At 45.3% G+C, this 21,844-nt stretch overlaps 2 protein-coding genes across 9 annotated transcripts in view; one reads left to right on the forward strand and one right to left on the reverse strand.

Moving 5' to 3' along the window:
• The window catches only part of SBNO1 (strawberry notch homolog 1), an 83,027-nt gene that overhangs the window by 48,985 nt on the left and 12,198 nt on the right, over positions 1–21,844 (reverse strand). For 3 of the 8 annotated variants that reach the window (XM_050747856.1, XM_050747857.1, XM_050747853.1), the window contains exons 2-6: positions 16,472–16,603; positions 13,415–13,519; positions 10,318–10,630; positions 5,933–6,033; positions 585–681 (exon numbers count right to left, since the gene is read on the reverse strand). In XM_050747856.1, coding sequence (XP_050603813.1) covers positions 585–681; positions 5,933–6,033; positions 10,318–10,630; positions 13,415–13,519; positions 16,472–16,603 — 748 coding nt within the window. The remainder of the gene's footprint in view (positions 1–584; positions 682–5,932; positions 6,034–10,317; positions 10,631–13,414; positions 13,520–16,471; positions 16,604–21,844) is intronic. The other 5 variants (XM_050747860.1, XM_050747859.1, XM_050747858.1 and 2 more) reach the window with 3 other exon arrangements.
• The window catches only part of DDX55 (DEAD-box helicase 55), a 312,124-nt gene that overhangs the window by 16,069 nt on the left and 274,211 nt on the right, over positions 1–21,844 (forward strand). The window lies entirely within an intron of this gene.

A 21,844-nucleotide genomic window follows, 5' to 3' on the forward strand; every position in this document is an offset into this window, starting at 1 on the left:
TAATTTCAATGTTTTAACAATTTTAGACAAGTTGTATTAAATATGTATCTTAGCTTTATATATCTTTACAATTACCTTTGATTTTTATAATCACTACTCCTACGAACAAAATTAACTTAAATTAAAATCCAAGCTTCTTTAGTTTTGGTTTTAAGACTCTGACCTAAAAAGATTCTAAATTTATATGGAAAAAAACAAAACAGGCCGGGCGCGGTGGCTCACGCCTGTAATCCCAGCACTTTGGGAGGCCGAGGCGGGCGGATCACAAGGTCAGGAGATCGAGACCACGGTGAAACCCCGTCTCTACTAAAAATACAAAAAATTAGCCGGGCGCGGTGGCGGGCGCCTGTAGTCCCAGCTACTCAGGAGGCTGAGGCAGGAGAATGGCGTGAACCCGGGAGGCGGAGCTTGCAGTGAGCCGAGATCGCGCCACTGCACTCCAGCCTGGGCGACAGAGCGAGACTCCGTCTCAAAAAAAAAAAAAAAAAAAAAAAAAAAAAAAAAAAAACCAAACAAAACAAAAAGCAGCAAAGAAACCACAGTAAAACTTTGACATAAGTAACTGACAAATCCCGAAGACATACATTTTATTGGCATGTATTCTGCATATGTTTCTGCATGACCCATTTCTTCTTCGTCTTCTTCCTCTGGTTCATCATCTTCTTTTACAACAGGAACCTTCTGTAACACAGAAAGAGTACAATCAATCAAATCCAGGGACCAGATGCCCAGCCAACACACAGAAAAACTCTCTTGTAGGAACACCTACGATTTTCCATCATGGAAACATGACCCGCCACCTTAATACTCCCTAAAATCTGGGCCACACTTTGTGGCTTTCCTGCTTCTCCAATAATAAGCACAGACAATGAGGGCCTACTCTATCTCTTCCCCACAAATGGGTCACCACAAGACTCCATGTCCTTCTGGCCACCATCATGTCAAGCTGCTTTCCCCTTCAATTCTGCCTACCATCCCTCCTTGATGCCCAGAACTCTCTCTGCACTCAGACTTCACCTTCAGTCTAGTTCCAGGAGAAAGAGCAAGCAGTGTGCCTGGCTCTTCCTAGTGCAGAACTGGAGTGAACCCTAGCAAAGGTGGATGGGCTCCAAAGGACCCTGCATCACCACAAGCAGGACCTCTCAGTCTCACATCCCACCTTCTTCTCAGTTCACTTCTATTTGTCTGCTTTCTCGCATATCCTAAAACCAAAACCCCAGAAGACTGGAGTTTATTTTAAAGGCTCTTATGAAGAACAGAAAAATTTACTTCAGACTTCTGTGTCGCCACAGGTGCAATCATGATCATATATAAGATGGCCATATAATTTATTCTCCAAACCCTGGCACATTTGAGTTGGGGAGCTACTGAGGATTACACTGAGAAAACAGAAGGAAACCCAGACTGTCCTCGGCAAACCAAGTGAATGGTCACCACTGTTATGCTTCCCGATTCTTCCTCTACAGGATCATAAAGGAATAAAGGAAGATCCGGAACAAGCCACTTTTCATTACCAGTACAATCCTTAGGCAATTGTTTATCAGCATGCACTTGTCCAGGGAAGAATATAAAGAAACTGTTGGGAAACTCAGTATGCCAAGGGAAGAGGAGAACAAAAACCTACAGGTTAAGACAAATTAAGGCAAGATCAAGACAGCATTAAAAGTTAAGGACAGGCTCTTTTTTCATTTACCTCAGAATCTAGAGCAGACTATGGTTGCAAATAGATAATAAATGTGAAATGGAAAAGAGGTGAGACATAACCATCCAATCAACATTAACCTATGGAGTCTTTAGATAAAATCTAAGAACTTGGAATGTTCTCAGAAATTATGCTAAAATAAAACTCAATTTCAGAAATTTGAGGCAAAATAGGACTGGCCAAAGGAATAGATTTGAATCCCAATTCTGCTGTTATAACTGTGTAGTCTGTTTTTAATTTAGGCAAATTACCTAAATTCTGGGTCCTCTCCACCCCAACCATCTAACCCTGTCCTCGCTTATAAAATAGAAATGTATTCTATGCTAAGATAAACGGCCTCCTTTCTCCCTCCATCCTTTATTCTTCTACCTAAAGTTTTTTAAAATCATCATAAAATTGATGATAACTGAATAACTGAAGGATAAGTTGGTAATACTGAAGGACCACTATATCCAGGGAACAAACAAACACCTTGAAGCCAGGTGCATGTGAGATGGCAACTGACATCAAATTCAGGTCAAACAGATAACTCAGATGAGGGAGACCATGGTACCTGGGAAATCTTTGCCCGGGCATGGTGGCTCACGCCTATAATCCCAGCACTTGGGCGGCAGAGGCGGGCGGATCACCTGAGGTCAGGAGTTCAAGACCAGCCTGGCCAACATGGCAAAACCCCATCTCTACTAAAACATAAGGGCCAGGCGGTGCCTCACGCCTGAAATCTCAGCACTTTAGGAGGCCGTGGCGAGTGAATCACAAGGTCAGGAATTTAAGACCAGCCTGGCCAACATGGTGAAACCCTGTCTCTACTAAAAAATCCAAAAAAAAAAAAATTAGCAGGGCGTAGTGGCAGGCGCCTGTAATCCCAGCTACTTGGGAGGCTGAGGCAGAGAACTGCTTGAACCCGGGAAGCGGAGGATGCAGCGAGCCAGGACTGCACCAATGCACTCCAGCCTGTGTGATAAGAGTGAGACTCCATCTAAAAATAAATACATAAATAAAATAAAAAATACAAAAATTATCTGGGTATGGCAGGGAGGAAGTAGGGGGGCTGCCTGTAATCCCAGCTGCTCAGGAGGCTGAGGCAGGACAATCACTTGAACCTGGGAGGCAGAGGTTGCAGTGAGCTGAGATCGTGCCATTGCCCTCCAGCCTGGGTGACACAGCAAGACACCATCTTAAAACACACACACGGCCGGGCGCGGTGGCTCAAGCCTGTAATCCTAGCACTTTGGGAGGCCGAGACGGGCGGATCACGAGGTCAGGAGATCGAGACCATCCTGGCTAACACGGTGAAACCCCGTCTCTACTAAAAAATACAGAAAACTAGCCGGGCGCGGTGGCGGGCGCCTGTAGTCCCAACTACTTGGGAGGCTGAGGCAGGAGAATGGCGTGAACCCGGGAGGCGGAGCTTGCAGTGAGCTGAGATCTGGCCACTGCACTCCAGCCTGGGCGGCAGAGCGAGACTCCGTCTCAAAAAAAAAAAAAAAAAAAAAAAAAAAAAACAAACAAAAAAAAAAACAAAAACAAAAACCACACACACACACACACACACACACACACACGCATATTTGTCAACTAGTTTGGTTCATGGGCTATCAGTCTGCAGTCTCTCTGAGATGTTACTTAACTGCTAGGCCAATAAAAAACTTATAGCATATAATGGACTGAAATGGAAATGGTGAAAACCACATAAAACATTTCTTGAAGAAATATGCATTCTTAGTTTCCAAAAATCACCTTCCAAGTGCTGTTGGTAGACAATCACTAAGTAAACTGGGTACTGCCAGTGGCACTATTGTTCTCCTGGTCCCCATTCAAAACCTCAGCTACAGTGTGCTGTACTGTCTCCAATTCCATATTCCAGAACCAAGTTCCAAAATTATTTTGGTATCGTTATTGTACAGTCATCTCTTTTTTCCCTTTCCCCTCTCCCTTTTCCAATCCCCTCTGCGAGGTCTCTAGTACACCCCTTTTTACTTCCCCTTTACGATAACCAACTTTCCAACATATCTCTTTTGCCTTCTCCTACTCATCCCAAATCTGTCTTCCCTATCCCCTTACTGAGTCTGCACCCCAACTTCTCTCAAATCACTAACATCTCTACGGCTCAGTGGTGCTAGACTATGTCCAAAGTCCTTCAAACTCAATTCAGCACAGGGCTCCTTGGCCTCCCAGCACTTTGAGAGGCTGAGATGGAGGGACCACTTGAGGTCAGGCATTCGAGACCAGTCTGGCTAATGTGGTAAAACCCTGTCTCTACTAAAAATACAAAAATTAGCCAGGCCTGGTGGCGGGCACCTGTAATCCCAGCTACTCAGGAGGCTGAGGCAGAAGAATCGCTTGAATCTGGGAGGCGGAGGTTGCAGTGAGCCAAGATCACACCACTACACTCCAGCCTGGGCAAGAAAGCAAGACTCTATCTCAAAACAAATCAAAACAAACAACAACAACAACAACAAAAAAACCTCAATTCAGGACCCTCCATGGAGCCCAGACCGACTTTTCCCATTTCTTTCTACAAGCTAAGCTTCCTGGCTTATTTTCACCAAAGCACATAGTCACTACCTCCTCTGTGCCTATTAATCCTTTAGCTCCCTTCCTAAAATTCCACCTCAAAGACTCGTCATACTCAAAACCCAAGTTCCATTACTCCTCCATAAAGTCCACCAAGCCACTAGAGTTCATGAAGGTCACCTGTTCCTCCAAATTCTTAACCTTTATTGTGAGTACACTGTATCTTTTGATGTACTTTTCATTATTACTACTTAATCCAGATGGTTGTCAAATTTTGTTTATTGAAAGTAGAATCATGTAATAAATATACTTCGTGTAGAAACCTACTACATATTAACAATGTTATACATGGATAATTTATTACATAAACGTATGGAATCAACTGAGCCAAAGCATACAGCGTTTTCTTTTTTTTTCTTGAGACGGAGTCTTGCTCTGTCTCTCGGGCTGGAGTGCAGTGGCTCGGTCTTGGCTCACTGCATGCTCCGCCTACCGGGTTCACGCCATTCTCCTGCTTCAGCCTCCCGAGTAGCTGGGACTACAGGCACCCGCCACCACGCCTAGCTAATTTTTTTTGTATTTTTTTAGTAGAGATGGGGTTTCACCATGTTAGCCAGGATGGTCTTGATCTCCTGACCTCATGATGCGCCTGCCTCGGCCTCCCAAAGTGCTGGGATTACAGGCGTGAGCCACCGTGCCCAGCCGAGCATTTTCAAAATGTTAAGAATTATAGACCGGGCGTGGTGGCTCAAGCCTGTAGTCCCAGCACTTTCGGAGGCCGTGACAGGCAGATCACGAAGTCTGGAGATCGAGACCATCCTGGCTAACACGGTGAAACTCCGTCTCTACTAAAAAATACAAAAAAATAGCCGGGCGAGGTGGCGGGCGCCTGTAGTCCCAGCTACTCGGGAGGCTGAGGCAGGAGAATGGCGTAAACCCGGGAGGCGGAGCTTGCAATGAGCTGAGATCCGGCCACTGCACTCCAGCCTGGGCCACAGAGCCAGACTCCGTCTCATAAAAAAAAAAAAAAAAATTATAACCAGGTCAAGTGCAGTGGCTCACGCCTGTAATCTCAGCACTTTCGGAGGCTGAGGCGGGCGGATAACCTGAGGTCAGGAGTTCGAGACCACCTGGCCAACATAGTGAGACCCCATTTCTACCAAAAACACAAAAATTAGCCAGGCGTGGTGGCACACGCCTGTAATCCCAGCTACTCGAAAGGCTGAGGTGGGAGAATCGCTTGAACCTGGGAGGCGGAGGTTGCAGTGAGCCAGGACAGCACCACTGCACTCCAGCCTGTGCGATAAGAATGAGATTCTGTCTCAAAAAAAAAGAATTACAGATACCACATCATTATATGATCTGTCAGTGCATTATGAGCTATCTATTCAAGTTCGATCCTAAAATGAACAGTTATCAATTACTTTTGGTTAACCCCACATTGTCTTTTTGTCTGCTCAGATGAGATTTTTAACAATAAGATATCAGTACTGCGTGTCAGTGCCACACTCCATCAAATCTGCAAGTTTTAACCACCCTGGTTAGTATCTATATTATTCCAGCAAGGTTTAAGTGCAGCCATTAGTTTCCACGCCTGTATAGCTTCTCCCCAACCCAAAAACAGCTTTCTGAGGGTTGTTCCATATAGAACACTTTTAGTTGAGTACACTCTCATACTACACAAAAATAAAGACACAGGTATTTGAAACTCACCATGGTTGGGGAAAAACTCCTCATTTTCACGTCGTTTATCCACATTCTAGCTCCTTCTTTATTAGAAGATTCTTTCTTTACTGTACCATTGCTTACATCAGCTAAGGAGGAAAAAGTCAATTTACATTTAGAAGAAAATTCTGAACTTATTTTCCCATTATTTAAAAATCCAGAAGTTTAAGGCCGGTGCAGCGGCTCACGCCTGTAATCCCAGCACTTTGGGACACTGAGGCGGGTGGATAACAAGGTCAAGAGTTCAAGACCAGCCTGGCGAAAATAGTGAAACCCACTCTCTACTAAAAATACAGAAACAAGCTGGGCGTGGTGGCGGGCGCCTGTAGTCCTAGCTACTCAGGAGGCTGAGGCAGGAGAATGGCGTGAACCCAGGAGGCAGAGCTTGCAGTGAGCTGAGACAGTGCCACTGGACTCTAGCCTGGGCGACAAAGCGAGACTCCATCTCAAAAAAAAAAAAAAAGGGGGCTAGGAGAAGTGGCTCACGCCTGTAATCCCAGCACTTTGGGAGGCCGAGGTGGTGGATCACCTGAGGTTGGGAGTTCAAGACCAGCCTGACCAACATGGAGAAACCCCGTCTCTACTAAAAATACAAAATTAGCCAGGCATGGTGGCACATGCTCATAATCCCAGCTACTCGGGAGGCTGAGGCACAGAACTGCTTGAACTCAGGAGGCGGAGGCTGCAGTGAGCAGGAGATTGCGCCACTGTACTCCAGTCTGGGCAACAAGAGCAAAACTCTGTCTCAAAAAATTAATAATCAAATAAATATTAAAAAATCAAAATACAAAAAAAAATTAGCCGGGCGTGGTGGCAGGTGCCTGTAGTCCCAGCTACTCGGGAGGCTGAGGCAGGAGAATGGCGTGAAACTATGAGGCAGAGCCTGCACTGAGCCGAGATCACACCACAGCACTCCAGCCTGGATGACAGAGCAAGACTCCATCTCAAAAAAAGAAAGAAAAGAAAACCAAAGAAACCCAAAACCTGGGATTATCACCCAAAAGGAATCAATTTCATGTGATCTGGTGGTTCTTGCTAATTTTCAAGGCAAAATAATTATTTCTAGAAGAAGAAAAATCAATTTTGGAACTCCTTACTTCCTCCTGCTCCCAGAGTAAAGATCCAAACAATGAACTTTCTTCTTCTATACCACTGGTTTTCAAACTCTTTTAAATATAGCAATAAAATCTCAAAATCCACTTATCAATCATCAGAGCTGCTTGACTGAATAGGGGTGGGGATATCCAGTCCAGAACCCCTGGAACCACCCTTCAGCCTCCAAGGATCCCTGAAGTCCTCACAGTACCGGGAATTCTTGAGATAGAGGTGTGGAAATCACTGCCTTTAGGGAAGAGAGTGCTAACACCAGGAGGGCTGATCAGCATTTCATCTATTCTAGCAAAAGATGAAGAGTATTTGGGAGGACTATCACTTGGACTCTAAAACGAGTACAACTAATTCAAGTATTCACGGGACAGGTGCGGTGGCTCATGCCTGTAATCCCAGAACTTTGGGAGGCCAAGGTGGGCTGATCACTTGAGGTCAGGAGTTCAAGACCAGCATGGCCAACGTGGTGAAACCCCATCTCTACTAAAAATAGCCAGGCTTGCTGGCTCACGCCTGTAATCCCAGCTATTCGCGAGGCTGATGCAGGAGAATCACTTTAACTCAAGAGGCAGAGGTTGGCCAGGCACGGTGGCTCAAGCCTGTAATCCCAGCACTTTGGGAGGCCGAGACGGGTGGATCACGAGGTCAGCAGATCGAGACCATCCTGGCTAACCCGGTGAAACCCCGTCTCTACTAAAAAATAAAAAAAAAACTAGCCGGGCGAGGCGGCGGGCGCCTGTAGTCCCAGCTACTCGGGAGGCTGAGGCAGGAGAATGGCGTAAACCCGGGAGGTGGAGCTTGCAGTGAGCTGAGATCCGGCCACTGCACTCCAGCCTGGGCGACATAGCGAGACTCCGTCTCAAAAAAAAAAAAAAAAAAAAAAAAAAAAGAGGCAGAGGTTACAGTGAGCCGATCATGTCATTGCACTCCAGCCTGGGCGATGGAATGAGACTCCGTCTCACAAAAAAAAATAAAAATAAAAATAAAGTATTAACAAAACAAGGAGACTAGAACAGAGATGATATTTGGGGGCATGATTTGTTTATTATAATTGTGAAAGGGCCAGTGATCAGCTCCTAGTTTAAAGACCAGAGAAAGTGACAGGTTAGAAATCCAAAGGGGTAATAACCACCCAGAAAAGAGGTAGAACATGCAACACCCTTGCTTTCTGCAGTTCCATTTTTTCAATGTTTTTCCCCTTCAGTAAAAAGAGGACCACCTCCTGCAACAAAAAACTTTATCTTCAGCATTCACTTACCATCTTTTTTTTTTTTTTTTTTGAGACAGAGTCTTGCTCTGTTGCCCAGGCGGGAGTACAGTGGCGCCATCTCAGCTCACTGCAACCTCTGCCTCCTGGGTTCAAGCAATTCCCTGCCTCAGCCTCCCAAGTAGCTGAGATTACAGACGCCTGTCACCATGCCCAGCTAATTTTTGTATTTTTAATAGAGACGGGGTTTCACCATCTTGGCCAGCCTGGTCTTGAACCCCTGACCTCATGATCCACCCACCTCGGGCTCCAAACATGCTGGGATTACAGGCATGAGCCACCGTGCCCAGCCCATCTTTGTTTCTTAGTCCTGATCTAGCTTGACAGTTTCTCAGGCTTCCATACAAGGACAGTCTTGCTGTGCAGCCTTATAAATGCCTGCATTTGTCTTTTAAAAATCACTACCTTAAATATGGGAGAATTTACTGTACTAGGTATCTTGTTCAACCAGCTCCAAATCCATCCTGTTTTCTGTTTTGGTCTCTAAATTCTTCCCTCACAATAGCATACATCCACTCCTTTAAGTTATTACGATGGCATATGCTGATGTGAGGAAGCCACTCATACAAGAAGCAGGCTTCCTCATTAAATCCAAAGACCCTAACGAGAAGCATCTTCCTCCAACTGTCGACCATCCCCAAATCCCTTGCAAGTGATTCCAGAAGCTGCCCTGCACCTCAGCCAGGTCAAGGTCACAGCGCTGCACTCCACAGCAGAAAATGGAATCAGCCCTAAGACAGCTAAAATGATTTCCCAACTTGCATCTCACTGCCAGGTTGCAGTCAGTTCAGGACAATGACCTTGAAAGGAAAACCAAAAAACAAAAACCAAAAAACAAAAAACTACAACCACAAGGACACAATGGTATGGACCCAAACATAAAAACCAGATGATCTGAAAAAAATTTTTATTACATCTGTCACTTAAGACAAAGTTCTACATCTTCCTATCAACACTTATCACCCATTCTTTTTTTTTTTTTTTTTTTTTTTGAGACGGAGTCTCGCTATGTCGCCCAGGCTGGAGTGCAGTGGCCGGATCTCAGTTCACTGCAAGCTCCGTCTCCCAGGTTTACACCATTCTCCTGCCTCAGCCTCCCGAGTAGCTAGGACTACAGGCACCCACCACCTCGCCCGGCTAGTTTTTTGTAGTTTTAGTAGAGATGGGGTTTCACTGTGTTCGCCAGGATGGTCTCGATCTCCTGACCTCGTGATCCATCCATCTCAGCCTCCCAAAGTGCTGGGATCACCCATTCTTTTAGAATGCTCTTAGCCCTCTATTTCAGAAAAACACAAGCAGGCCGGGCGTGGTAGCTCACGCTTGTAATCCCAACACCACTTTGGGAGGCTAAGGTGGGCAGACTGCCTGAGCTCAGGAGTTTGAGACCAACCTGGCCAACACAGTGAAACCCCGTCTCCAGCAAAAATACAAAAATTAGCTGGGCGTGGTGGCATGCTCCTGTAATCCCAGCTACTCGGGAGGTGGAGGCAGGAGAATGGCCTGAACCCATGAGATGGAGGTTGCAGTGAGCGGAGACTGCACCACTGCACTCCAGTCTGAGTGACAGACTGAAAGTCCACCTCAAAAAAAGAAAAAAGAAATGTAGAATTGTGGGCTCTACTGAGAATCAGATTCTGCTTTCAAACAAGATCCACAGATGAGTCATAGGTAAATAAAGTGTATGATGCACTGATTTGTAAAGGATTAAGAAAGATGTTAACTGACTACCTATAATATATAAAATTGGTAAGATTTCATGTTGCTAATGTAGCTAGCTACCTGATAATCCCAGAAATTTCATTTCAAAGCTAAACATTCTACCCAAGACATCTAAACTTTTGCTTCCCTTGAATTGTGTTAAAGACTGTAAGTATGCAAAACAATGCAGATAAACACCCTTTAATGCCCAGTTCTTTAAAAACTCAAGCAAATGGTTTAACAAACACGCTGACATAGCTTACCAAAGGGAGAAAGTTGATACTATTGAAAACGGACTTACTAGCTGCTGTTGCTACTGGCTGAGCAATATTAGCAGGTGGCTTTAGTTTCATGAGTTCATTAAGACTATTATTTTTCAGTAGATCCTTCAGCTGAACTTGGTCTTTTGAAGGTGCACAAGTCATGGCATTTCGTACTGTTGGTGCTGAGACTGACGGGCGTGTGCTTGCAGTAGTCTGGATAAACTTAGTTAAAGTGATGGTTTGCCTGTTGGTTGTTACAGGTGGTGTTTTAGTCATTACAATGGTAGATCCCAAGGGTGGAAGATGATTTATTTGATTCAGCACAAATGTTGTAGTAGATGGAGGCTGCTGCTAGACAGAAAACGAAAAATAATACACCACTGAAAAATGCTTTATTCTCTAATGAAGCTTATATCCATAAACCTGGAAGAACAACTAAAAATCTAAAATGTACTTTTATCATTGCTTCTTTCTTTGAAACATAGTCTCATTCTGTCACCCAGGCTGAAGTGTGATCATAGCTCACTGCAGCCTTGCCCAAGCAGGTTCAAGTGATTCTTGCACCTCAACCTCTCATGTAGCTGGGACTACAGGTGCAAGCCACCATGCGTGTCAAATTTTTTTTAGAGGTAAGAGTCTCACTATGTTGCTCAGGTTGGTCTCAAACTCCTGGGCTCAAGCCATTATCCTACCTCAACCTCCTAAAGTGCTGGGATTACAGGCGTGAGCCACTGTGCCCAGTCTTGCCTAAATATTGGTACTTCATTTCTGATTTGATTAGCTACAAATTACCAAGTTAAAATGCACAACTTTGATGAAAAGAAGATACAGTAGTAATATAACCCTTTCTAAAACTGTCAGGGATGGCAAGCATAAAATAGAACTATCCCACACAAACTGAAAATAATACAACTAAGCCAGGCACAGTGGTGTGCACCTGCATTTCCAGCTCCTTGGGAGGGTGACACAGGAGGCTCACTTGATTTTAAGATCAGCCTTGGCAAAATAGCAAGACGCCCTCCCACCCCAACCTCCCCAAAAGACTAGTAACAAAGTTTCCAATGCCTTGATTGATGACATTTTCACCTTTTTCCTCCTCAACACTACTTGCTATTTCTCCATGACTCCTTTAATAATGAGTCTTTAATAAAGAGTCTGCTATTTACAATTTTGTTTTCAGTATTTTGACTTGTCATCAACGAACATGCTATATATCTTCACATACAAATCTGTTTTTAAAAATATATTGGCCGGGCGCGGTGGCTCAAGCCTGTAATCCCAGCACTTTGGGAGGCTGAGATGGGCGAATCATGAGGTGGGGAGATCGAGACCATCCTGGCTAACACGGTGAAACCCCGTCTCTACTGAAAAAAAAAATACAAAAAACTAGTCGGGCGGCCGGGCGCGGTGGCTCAGACCTGTAATCCCAGCACTTTGGGAGGCCGAGACGGGTGGATCACGAGGTCAGGAGATCGAGACCATCCTGGCTAACACAGTGAAACCCCGTCTCTACTAAAAAATACAAAAAAACTAGCCGGGCGAGGTGGCGGGCGCCTGTAGTCCCAGCTACTCGGGAGGCTGAGGCAGGAGAATGGCCTGAACCCGGGAGGCGGTGCTTGCAGTGAGCTGAGATCCGGCCACTGCACTCCAGCAAGGGGGACAGAGTGAGACTCCGTCTCAAAAAAAAAAAAAAAAAAAAAAAAAAAAAACAAACAAAAAAAAACTAGTCGGGCGAGGTGGCGGGCGCCTGTAGTCCCAGCTACTCGGGAGGCTGAGGCAGGAGACTGGCATAAACCCGGGAGGCGGAGCTTGCAGTGAGGTGAGATCCAGCCACTGCACTCCAGCCTGGGTGACAGAGCAAGACTCCGTCTCAAAAAAAAAAAAAAAAAAATATCTTTGTGGGGCTGGGAGCGGTGGCTCACACCTGTAATCCCAGAACTTTGGAACACTGAGGCGGGCACATTACCTGAGGTCTGGAGTTCAAGACCAGCCTGGCCAACATGGTAAAACCCTGTCTCTATTAAAGATACAAAAATTAGCCACGGCATGGTGGTGGGCACTTACAGTCCCAGTGACTCGGGAAGCTGAAGCAGAAGAATTGCTTGAACCCGGGAGGCAAAGGTTGCAGTGAGCCGAGATGGCGGTACTGCACTCCAGCCTGGGCAACAAAGCGAGACTCCATCTCAAAAAAAAAAAAAAAAAAAAAAAAAATTGAAACAAGAATGAAAGAAATGTGTCACAAAATAGGAGGTAAGGGTAGGATATTGGGAAAGTGGCAAAAAGTAGAACGAGAGAGAGAAAACTATTTCACACTAAAAGGTTTTTTTTTTTATTAATTATGCTTTTTTTTTTTTTTTGAGACAGTCTCGCTCTGTCGTCCAGCCTGGAGTGCAGTGGCTCCATTTCAGCTCACTGTAAGCTCCGCCTCCCAGGTTCACACCATTCTCCTGCCTCAGCCTCCCGAGTAGCTGGGACTATAGGCGCCCGCCACCACGCCCAGCTAATTTTTTGTATTTTTAGTAGAGACGGGGTTTCACCATGTTAGCCAGGATGGTCTCCATCTCCTGACCTTGTGATCCACCCGCCCCAGCCTCCAAAAGTGTTGGGATTACAGGCGTGAGCCACTGCACCCAACCTCTTTTTTTTATTTTTTGCTATGAAGTCTTGCTCTGTCACCCAGGCTAGAGTGCAGTGGTTTGGTCTCGGCTCACTGCAACCTCCACTTCCCGGGTTCATGAGATTCTCCTGCCTCAGCCTCCCAAGTAGCTATGACTATAGGTGTGCACCACCACACCCAGTTAATTTTTGTATTTTTAGTAGAGATAGAGATGGGGTTTCACCATGTTGGCCAGGCTGGTCTTGAACTCCTGACCTCAAGTGATCCATCCACCTTGGCCTCCCAAAGTGCCAGGATTATAGGTATGAACCACCATGCGCAGCCCGTTTCTTCTTTTATAGAGATGGGGTCTTGCCATTTTGCTCAAGCTGGTCTTGAATTCTTTGGCTCAAGCAATCCTCCTACCTCAGCCTCTCAAAGTGCTGAGATTACAGGTGCGAACCACCACACCTGGCCATGTTTTCTCACTACAGTTCTAAACTATTTTAGAAGTAAGGACAAATCTAAATAATTCTTACCCTCACATTTAATAGTGCTGGAGTAGGTACAGTCTCTGGTTCTTGTTTAACAGGAACTGCTGCTTCGGTCTCCAAACCTAGTTCTAATGCACTAAGTGGCACTGACTGGAGAGAAAACAACATCAGACAAAATATAAAGGACAGCAGTAAATTCTGTTTCAAGGACAAGATTTGCATTTATTAAAAAATATCAAGCTTAACATTCAAACGGAGGTGAAATCACTAACAGCAGATACAATGTAACAATCTCTGCAAGCACAAGATCTCCACAAAACTATACTAACAATCCCGTTTTAAAAACATTTTTGTGGCCGGGCGCGGTGGCTCAAGCCTGTAATCCCAGCACTTTGGGAGGCCAAGACGGGCGGATCACGAGGTCAGGAGATCAAGACCATCCTGGCTAACACGGTGAAACCCCGTCTCTACTAAAAATACAAAAAACTAGCCGGGCGAGGTGGCAGGCGCCTGTAGTCCCAGCTACTTGGGAGGCTGAGGCAGGAGAATGGCGTGAACCCGGGAGGCGGAGCTTGCAGTGAGCCGAGATCTGGCCACTGCACTCCAGCCTGGGCGACACAGTGAGACTCCGTCTCAAAAAAAACAAAACAAAACAAAACAAAATACAAAAAACTAGCTGGGCGTGGTGGTGGGCGCCTGTAGTCCCAGCTACTAGGAGAATTGCGTAAACCCGAGAGGCGGAGCTTGCAGTGAGCCGAGATCGCACCAGCACTCCAGCCTGGGCGACAGAGCGAGACTCCGTCTCAAAAAAAAAAAAAAAACATTTTTGTAGGCTGGGTGTGGTGGCTCATGCCTGTAATCCCAGCACTTTGGGAGGCTGAGGCAAGCGGATCATGAGGTCAGGAGTTTGAGACTAGCCTGGCCAACAGAGAGAAACCCCATTTCTACTAAAATACAAGAATCAGCTGGGCTTGGCCAGGCATGGTGGCTCACGCCTGTAATCCCAGCACTTTGGGAGGCCAAGGCAGGTAGATCACAAGGTCAGGAGATCGAGACCATCCTGGCTGACACAGTGAAATCCCGTATCTACTAAAAATACAAAAAATCAGCCAAGTGTAGTGGTGGGCACCTGTAGTCCCAGCTACTCAGGAGGCTGAGGCAGGAGAATGGCATGAACCTGGGAGGCAGAGCTTGCAGTGAGTGGAGATCGCGCCACTGCATTCCGGCCTAGGCAACAGAGGGAGACTCAATTTCAAAAAATAAATATATAAATAAAACAAAAACATAAAAACATTAGCCAGGCGTGGCGGCAGGCGCCTGTAATCCCAGCTACTCGGGAAGCTGAGGCAGGAGAATTGCTTGAATCTGAGAGTTGGAGGTTGCAGTAAGCCAAGATCGTGCCACTGCACTCCAATCTGGGTGACAGAGTGAGACTCTGTCTCAAAAACAACAAAAAAAAATTTTTTAGTCTTTTTTTTTTTTTTTTAAGGTTAGTCAGGTGGGAGTAGAGGAGAAACAAAGAAATCTGTAATTGGCTGTGATCAATTAGCTATAAACAACACTGCACTCGGACCAGTCTATTTTTTTATTTTTCAGAAACAAGGTCTTGCTCTGTCACCCAGGCTAAAGTACAGTGGCACGGTAACAACTCACAATAGCCTCAAACTCCTGAGCTCAAGTGATCCTCCCACCTCAGCCTCCTGGGTAGCTGGGACATCAAGCACACACACCTACAGCCAGCTAATTTTATTTAACTTTTTTTTTTTTTTGAGATGGAGTCTGGCTCTGTCGCCCAGGCTGGAGTGCAGTGGCGCGATCTCAGCTCACTGCAAGCTCCACCTCCTGGGTTTACGCCATTCTCCTGCCTCAGCCTCCCGAGTAGCTGGGACTACAGGCGCCCGCCACCTCGCCCGGCTAGTTTTTTGTATTTTTTAGTAGAGACAGAGTTTCACCGTGTTAGCCAGGATGGTCTCGATCTTCTGACCTCGTGATCCGCCCCCGTCTCAGCCTCCCAAAGTGCTGGGATTCAGGCTTGAGCCACCGCGCCCGGCCTTATTTAACTTTTTATAGAGACAAGGTCTCGCTACGTTGCCCAGGCTGGTCTCAAACTCCTGGGCTCAAGCAATCCTTCAGTCTCAGCCTCCCTAAGTGCTGGGATTACTGGCATGAGACACCGTGCCCTGCCAGAATCTTACATTTTTGCTTTCAGAGAATGTATATGGTGAAGTCACAGAAGAATATCCCTAAATAATTAAACTACTATTAAGGAAATTAAAGATACTCCCACAAGAACACTAAACATCTCTTACACTGTCTGTACATTTATAATAATATCAAAGCAGAAAATAGTGTTATTTTTTGCCTCATAAATCAAAGTGAATACTCAACATAAAAATAACATTCAGCCGGGCACAGTGGCTCACACCTGTAATCCCAGCACTTTGGGAGGCTGAGGCAGGCGGATCACAAGGTCAGGAGTTCGAGACCAGCCTGAACAACATGGTGAAACCCCATCTCTACTGAAAATACAAAAATTAGCCAGGCGTGGTGGCCCACGCCTGTAATCCCAACTACTCAGGAGGCTGAGGCAAGAGAATTTTGAACCCAGGAGGCAGAGGTTGCAGTGAGCCGAGATGGCGCCACTGCACTCCAGCCAGGGCAACAGAGCAAGACTCTGTCTCAAAAAAAAAAAAAAAAAAATTAACACATGTATCTAAAATTAAGGCTTCACAAGTATATTTAAAATTGGGCCGAGCTTGGCTCGCACCTGTAATCCCAACACTTTGGGAGGCTGAGGTGGGCAAATGCTTGAGCTCAGGAGTTCAAGACCAGCCTGGGGCAACATGGCAAATGCTGTCTCTACAAAAAAGACAAAAAATTAGCTGGGCATGGTGGCGCGTGCCTATAGACCCAGCCGCTTAAGGGGCTGAGGCAGAAGGACTGCTTGAGCCTGGGAGGTTGAGACTTCAGTGAGCCATGACTATACCACTGCACTCCAGTCTGGGCCACAGAGTGAGACTATCTCAAAAAAAAAAAAAAAAAAAAAAAAAAAGTACTGTAAGCGGAAATCACCAAGAAAGAGAGGCTTTGGAAAACTCTTACCTGCTGAACTGACGGGGTAGGCATTGGAGTTGCAAGCCCTGCATCTCCACCATCAATATCAAAGAGGTCATTTGGACTAATTCCACTCTCACTCAAAGCAGCAAGCAGTAAATCTTGCCCTGGTTCCACCATCTTTAAAATGAAATATTAAATATTAACATAAAAAACAAAAGTGACAAATATTAACTCCCCTCTAAACAATCCAACAATCTCTACTAGACCCATTCATTCAATATTAATGAAGAACCTGCCATGTGTCAGGCAAAGAGGATAAAAAGAAATAGTCTTGGATCCCAAGCTCACGCAAAAATAGAAAGGATAGAGAAGTACATAAATCATAGCACGAGTATATGTCTACAAAAGGCTACGGGAACAGAGAAGGAAATAATGAACTTTGTGGAAGCAGAGATAAAGATGACAAAGCAGCAGAGCCTCAGGGAATTATCAGGTAGACCAGGATCCTCTGGACTATGCATTCAAAACATGGAGGCATGAAAGAATTTGACATGCTTTAAAAACTATGGCTGGAGGCGGCAGGGCACATGGCTCACGCCTGTAATCCCAGCACTTCAGGAGGCTGAGGCAGGCGGATCACAAGGTCAGGAGATCGAGACCATCCTAGCTAACATGGTGAAACCCTGTCTCTACTAAAAATACAAAAATTAGCCAGGCGTGATGGCAGGCGCCTGTAGTCCCAGGCACTCGGGAGGCTGAGGCAGGAGAATGGTGTGAACCCAGGAGGTGGAGCTTGCAGTGAGCCGAGATCGCGCCATTGCACTCCGGCCTGGGCAACAGAACCAGACTCCGTCTCAAAAAAAACAAAAACAAAAACAAAAACTATGGCTGGAGGCCAGGTGCAGTAACTCACACCTGTAATCCCAGCACATTGGGAGCCCAAGCCAGGTGGATCACCTGAGTTCAGAAGTTTGAGACCAGCCTGGCCAAAATGGTGAAACCTTGCCTCTACCAAAAATACAAAAATTAGCCACACGTACTGGCGGGTGCCTGTAATCCCAGCTTCTCTGGAGGCTGAGGCAGGAAAAATCGCTTGAACCAAGAGGTGGAGGTTGCAGTGACCCAAGATTGTGCCACTGCACTCCAGCCTGGGTGACAGAGCGAGACGGCATCTCAAAAAAAAAAAAAAAGAAAAAAGAAAAGAAAAGAGAAAACCTCTGGAGATAATTCAACATGGCTATGATATGGAAGCTCAGAACAGAAGTATGGGTCTCAGGCAGGAAATGGCAAGAGATGAAGTATCACCTACAGCTTTGTACACCACGGTGGAGAGTCCACTTGCTCCTGTGGGAAACAGGGATTACTAACAAGTTTTCTGATTGAAGACTACTTGACACAGTAGATTTGTGACTTAGAAAGATTACTCATCTGGGCACTGTGGCTCAAGTCTGTAATCCCAGCACCAAAGTGGAGGTGCAGGAGGTTAGCTTGAGGCCAGGAGTTCAAGACCTGCCTGGAGACCCCATATCTACACAAAATTTTTTTTAATTAGCCAAGTGTGGTGGCGCAGGCCTGTAGTCCCAGCCACTTGGAAGGAACCTGAGCCCAGGAGTTGGAGACTGCAGGGAGCTGTGATGGCACCACTGCACTCCAGCCTGGGCTACAGTAAGACCCCCCCGCCCAACTCAGTAAAGAAAGAAAAAAAGAGAAAGATTTGTCAACAGCAATGTGGAAACAAACTAAGAGGGGGCAGAACAAGACCCGGAGTAGAAAGACATCTTGGGAAACTGCCACAGCTGACCATGAGAGAGATGTATTATAACTGTATGGGGCAGAGAGAAGGGGAAATGGAATCCAAGATACTTAGGGAGCTAAATCCATCAGATTTAGCTTAAATACTCAAAATGGAAGCGAGAATATGAAGCACGCCAGAGAAAAAGTATGAGCTGATGAATGGTTAGAGCTAAGCCAAGAGAAAAAAAATAAACGTTGAGCCTGGAAGACTTGAAGGATGAATTCTATGGAGTTTGAGGGGGGCAGGGGGTTGGGGGGGACTAAAGCCAATTTAAAGTAGACATTTTAGTTTGGAGGTTTTTCCAACTATAATCTCAGGGGCCAAACTAAAGTCTTCTGCTGCCACGGATTTTTCCCCATTTTATAGGGGGGAAAAAGAGCTTTCTAAATTTTAACTTTTCTCATTAATTTCTCTGAAATAACCAATTTATATATACAAACATACTTATGAAGAATCTGTACTCTTCTCAGAAAACTAATTTCACGTTACATAAATATACTGATTTTCAGCTAGCCCATTTGCTCTGTGATAAAATTAAATGTCAGTGTTTTGTGATGTCCTACAAAAATGGCAGTAGCCAAGAGCACGATGAGCATGACTACGCAGTTTCGCTCTTGTTGCCCAAGGGGGAGTACAACCGCACGGTCTCCGCTCACTGCAACCTCTGCCTCCTGGGCTGATGCTCCTGCCTCACCCTCCCAAGTAGTGCCCACCAACACGCCTGGTTAATTTTTTTTTTTTTTTTTGAGACGGAGTCTTGCTCTGTCGCCCAAGCTAGGGTGCAGTGGCGCGATCTCTGCTCCCTGCAAGCTCCGCCTCCTGGGTTCACGCCATTCTCCTGCCTCAGCCTCCCGAGTAGCTGGGACTACAGGCGCCCGCCACCTCGCCCGGCTAGTTTTTTTTTTTTGTATTTTTTAGTAGAGACGGGGTTTCACCGTGTTAGCCAGGACGGTCTCGATCTCCTGACCTCGTGATCCACCTGCCTCGGCCTCCCAAAGTGCTGGGATTACAGGCGTGAGCCACCGCGCCCTGCCTGTATTTTTTAGTAAAGACAGGGTTTCACGATGTTGGCCAGGCTGGTCTCAAACTCCTGACCTCAGGTGAACCACCCACCTTGGCCTCCCTAAGTGCTGGGATTACATGCCGTGAGCCACTGTGCCTGGCCTGAGCATGACTTCTAGCATGTAATAACTGTTTCAGGTGAAAGCATTTAACAAAGAAATCCTGTACTGTGTCTATGGCACCTACGTTTGTGTATCATTTAGACACATGTTCTTTTTTTTTTTTTTTTTTGAGACAGAGTCTCGCTCTGTCGCCCAGGCTGGAGTGCAGTGGCAGGATCTCAGCTCACTGCCAGCTCCGCCTCCCAGGTTCACGCCATTCTCCTGCCTCAGCCTCCCAAGTAGCTGGGACTACAGGCGCCCGCCACCTCGCCCGGCTAGTTTTTTTGTATTTTTTTTAGTAGAGACGGGGTTTCACCGTGTTAGCCAGGATGGTCTCCATCTCCTGACCTCGTGATCCACCCGTCTCGGCCTCCCAAAGTGCTGGGATTACAGGCTTGAGCCACCGCGCCCGGCCTAGACACATGTTCTAATGGAAACATGAGTGAGTTTGAGGTGAAAACCAGATATCCAGAATGAAACTGAGGGCAGACCACTGTGTAAAAGGGTGGGAGGAAGAACAGATACCCCAAAGGAGATTTTCTGGAGACAGAGTCTCGCTCTGTTTCCCAGGCTGGAGTGCAGCGGTGCTCACTGCAAACTCCGCCTTCCAGGTCCAAGCAATTCTCCTGCCTCAGCCTCCTGAGTAACTGGACTACAGCCGCCCGCCACCACGCCCGGCTAATTTTTTGTATTTTAGTAGAGATGGGGTTTCATTGTGTTGCCCAGGCTGGTCTCAAACTCCTGGGCTCAAGCAGTCCGCCCGCCTCGGCCACCAAAGTGCTAGGATAACAGGTGTGCGCCACCACGCCCAGCCTCCCAAAGGAGATTTCTCCAGAATTTTCCAGAAAAAGGAAAAGTAACCTAAGGAAGAAAACCATTTTGGGCAGGGAGTGAGGAAGGAAGGAAACAAGCCTAGCACGGTGTTAAATTCTTCATAAACATTATCATACTCAAGCCCAAAACAACCCTGAGTGAGATCGGTAATATAATTTAAGAACTGAAACTGAGAATCAGAAAACTTAAATTATCTACTGAAGTTCACTCACGCAGGGAGTGGTAGAAGATGAGAAACTAGATAGATCAAACTCCCAAAGTCCATGAAGTTTTCTTTCCAATGAGTAGATGAAGCTGATGTTGGTAAACTACGATATTTCATTATTTCAGAATAAACGCCAGATTGAAATTAAAATTGGAGGGGGGATAAAGTATTAGACAGCAAGATATAAATAACATGAACTAAATGACAGAAGAAACAGGAGAAATGTCCCAATATAGATTTCAAATAAAGTTGTTTGCCTGATGACTTATGATTCAAAAAGACCAAGTTAACTAATTTTTCTAATATACACGCATTTGACCGTACTTTTACAAATTATCCTACTGCATAATACGAACAAGTACCTAGAGCTCTAAATCAATGCTTTTAACATTTTCAATCATAAAATACTTCATTAAGACCAAAATACGGTCTTGGCCCACCGGCTACAGATAATCTTGACCCAGATTAATAGAACTCTGGAGACTATCAAAATGTCATCTCTTTAAAATAAAAACTGGAAACAATTTATTTATATTTGAAACAGAAGTACATTGTTTTAATCCAGTGACTTCCAAAACTACAGACACAGAGCCCCTGCAGGCCACGGGATCCATCAGTCTATGAACTACACAACAAGCCCTATCTAATAATATTCAAAAGTGTAGAGATGCCATTAATCAATGAAATGCATATTCACTGCAAAGTATTAGTTTATGAGAGCTTTCTGAAATATGTTTTCTTAACAATGACCATTTAAGTACAAAAAAATTGTACTGAGAAACTTTTTGATGTTCATGTAAGAAAGATAGCAATGGTTATAAATAACTATCAGTGACCAGCTTATAACTCACTCGTAGGAATCACAATTTGACTTAGCCATTCCAAAATGTATATGTATATATATGAAAATGTTATACACCATATAGACAATTTTTACTGGTCAATTAAAATAAACAACACTTTAAGACCCTCTAATCTGATGAATGACCTGGGAATAACAATGTCTGTAAAAGACACTGTCTTTTACAAGCTATTAATGAAAGAGATTTTAATCTTAATATACATCTTATACATAAATGGAATACCAGGGATCATTTCTCAGCCAAACAGGCACAAATTCTCTATTTGTTCTTTTTTTGCAGGGTGAAGGAGGAAAAAGGGATAGAGAGAGAACATCTATCCCATTCTCTAACTCCATTAGGCAAAAACTCTTAGTATTTAATCATATTTCCACTCTGAAACTATTACAGACTCACAGAATTTTGGTGCTCAAGCTGAGAGCCCTTAAAAACATATTAGCCGGCCGGGCGCGGTGGCTCACGCCTGTAATCCCTGCACTTTGGGAGGCCGAGGCGGGCGGATCACGAGGTCAGGAGATCGAGACCATCCTGGCTAACACGGTGAAACCCCGTCTCTACTAA

This window comes from Macaca thibetana, chromosome 11 (assembly GCF_024542745.1).
Source record: "Macaca thibetana thibetana isolate TM-01 chromosome 11, ASM2454274v1, whole genome shotgun sequence".
Lineage (NCBI taxonomy): Eukaryota > Metazoa > Chordata > Mammalia > Primates > Cercopithecidae > Macaca > Macaca thibetana.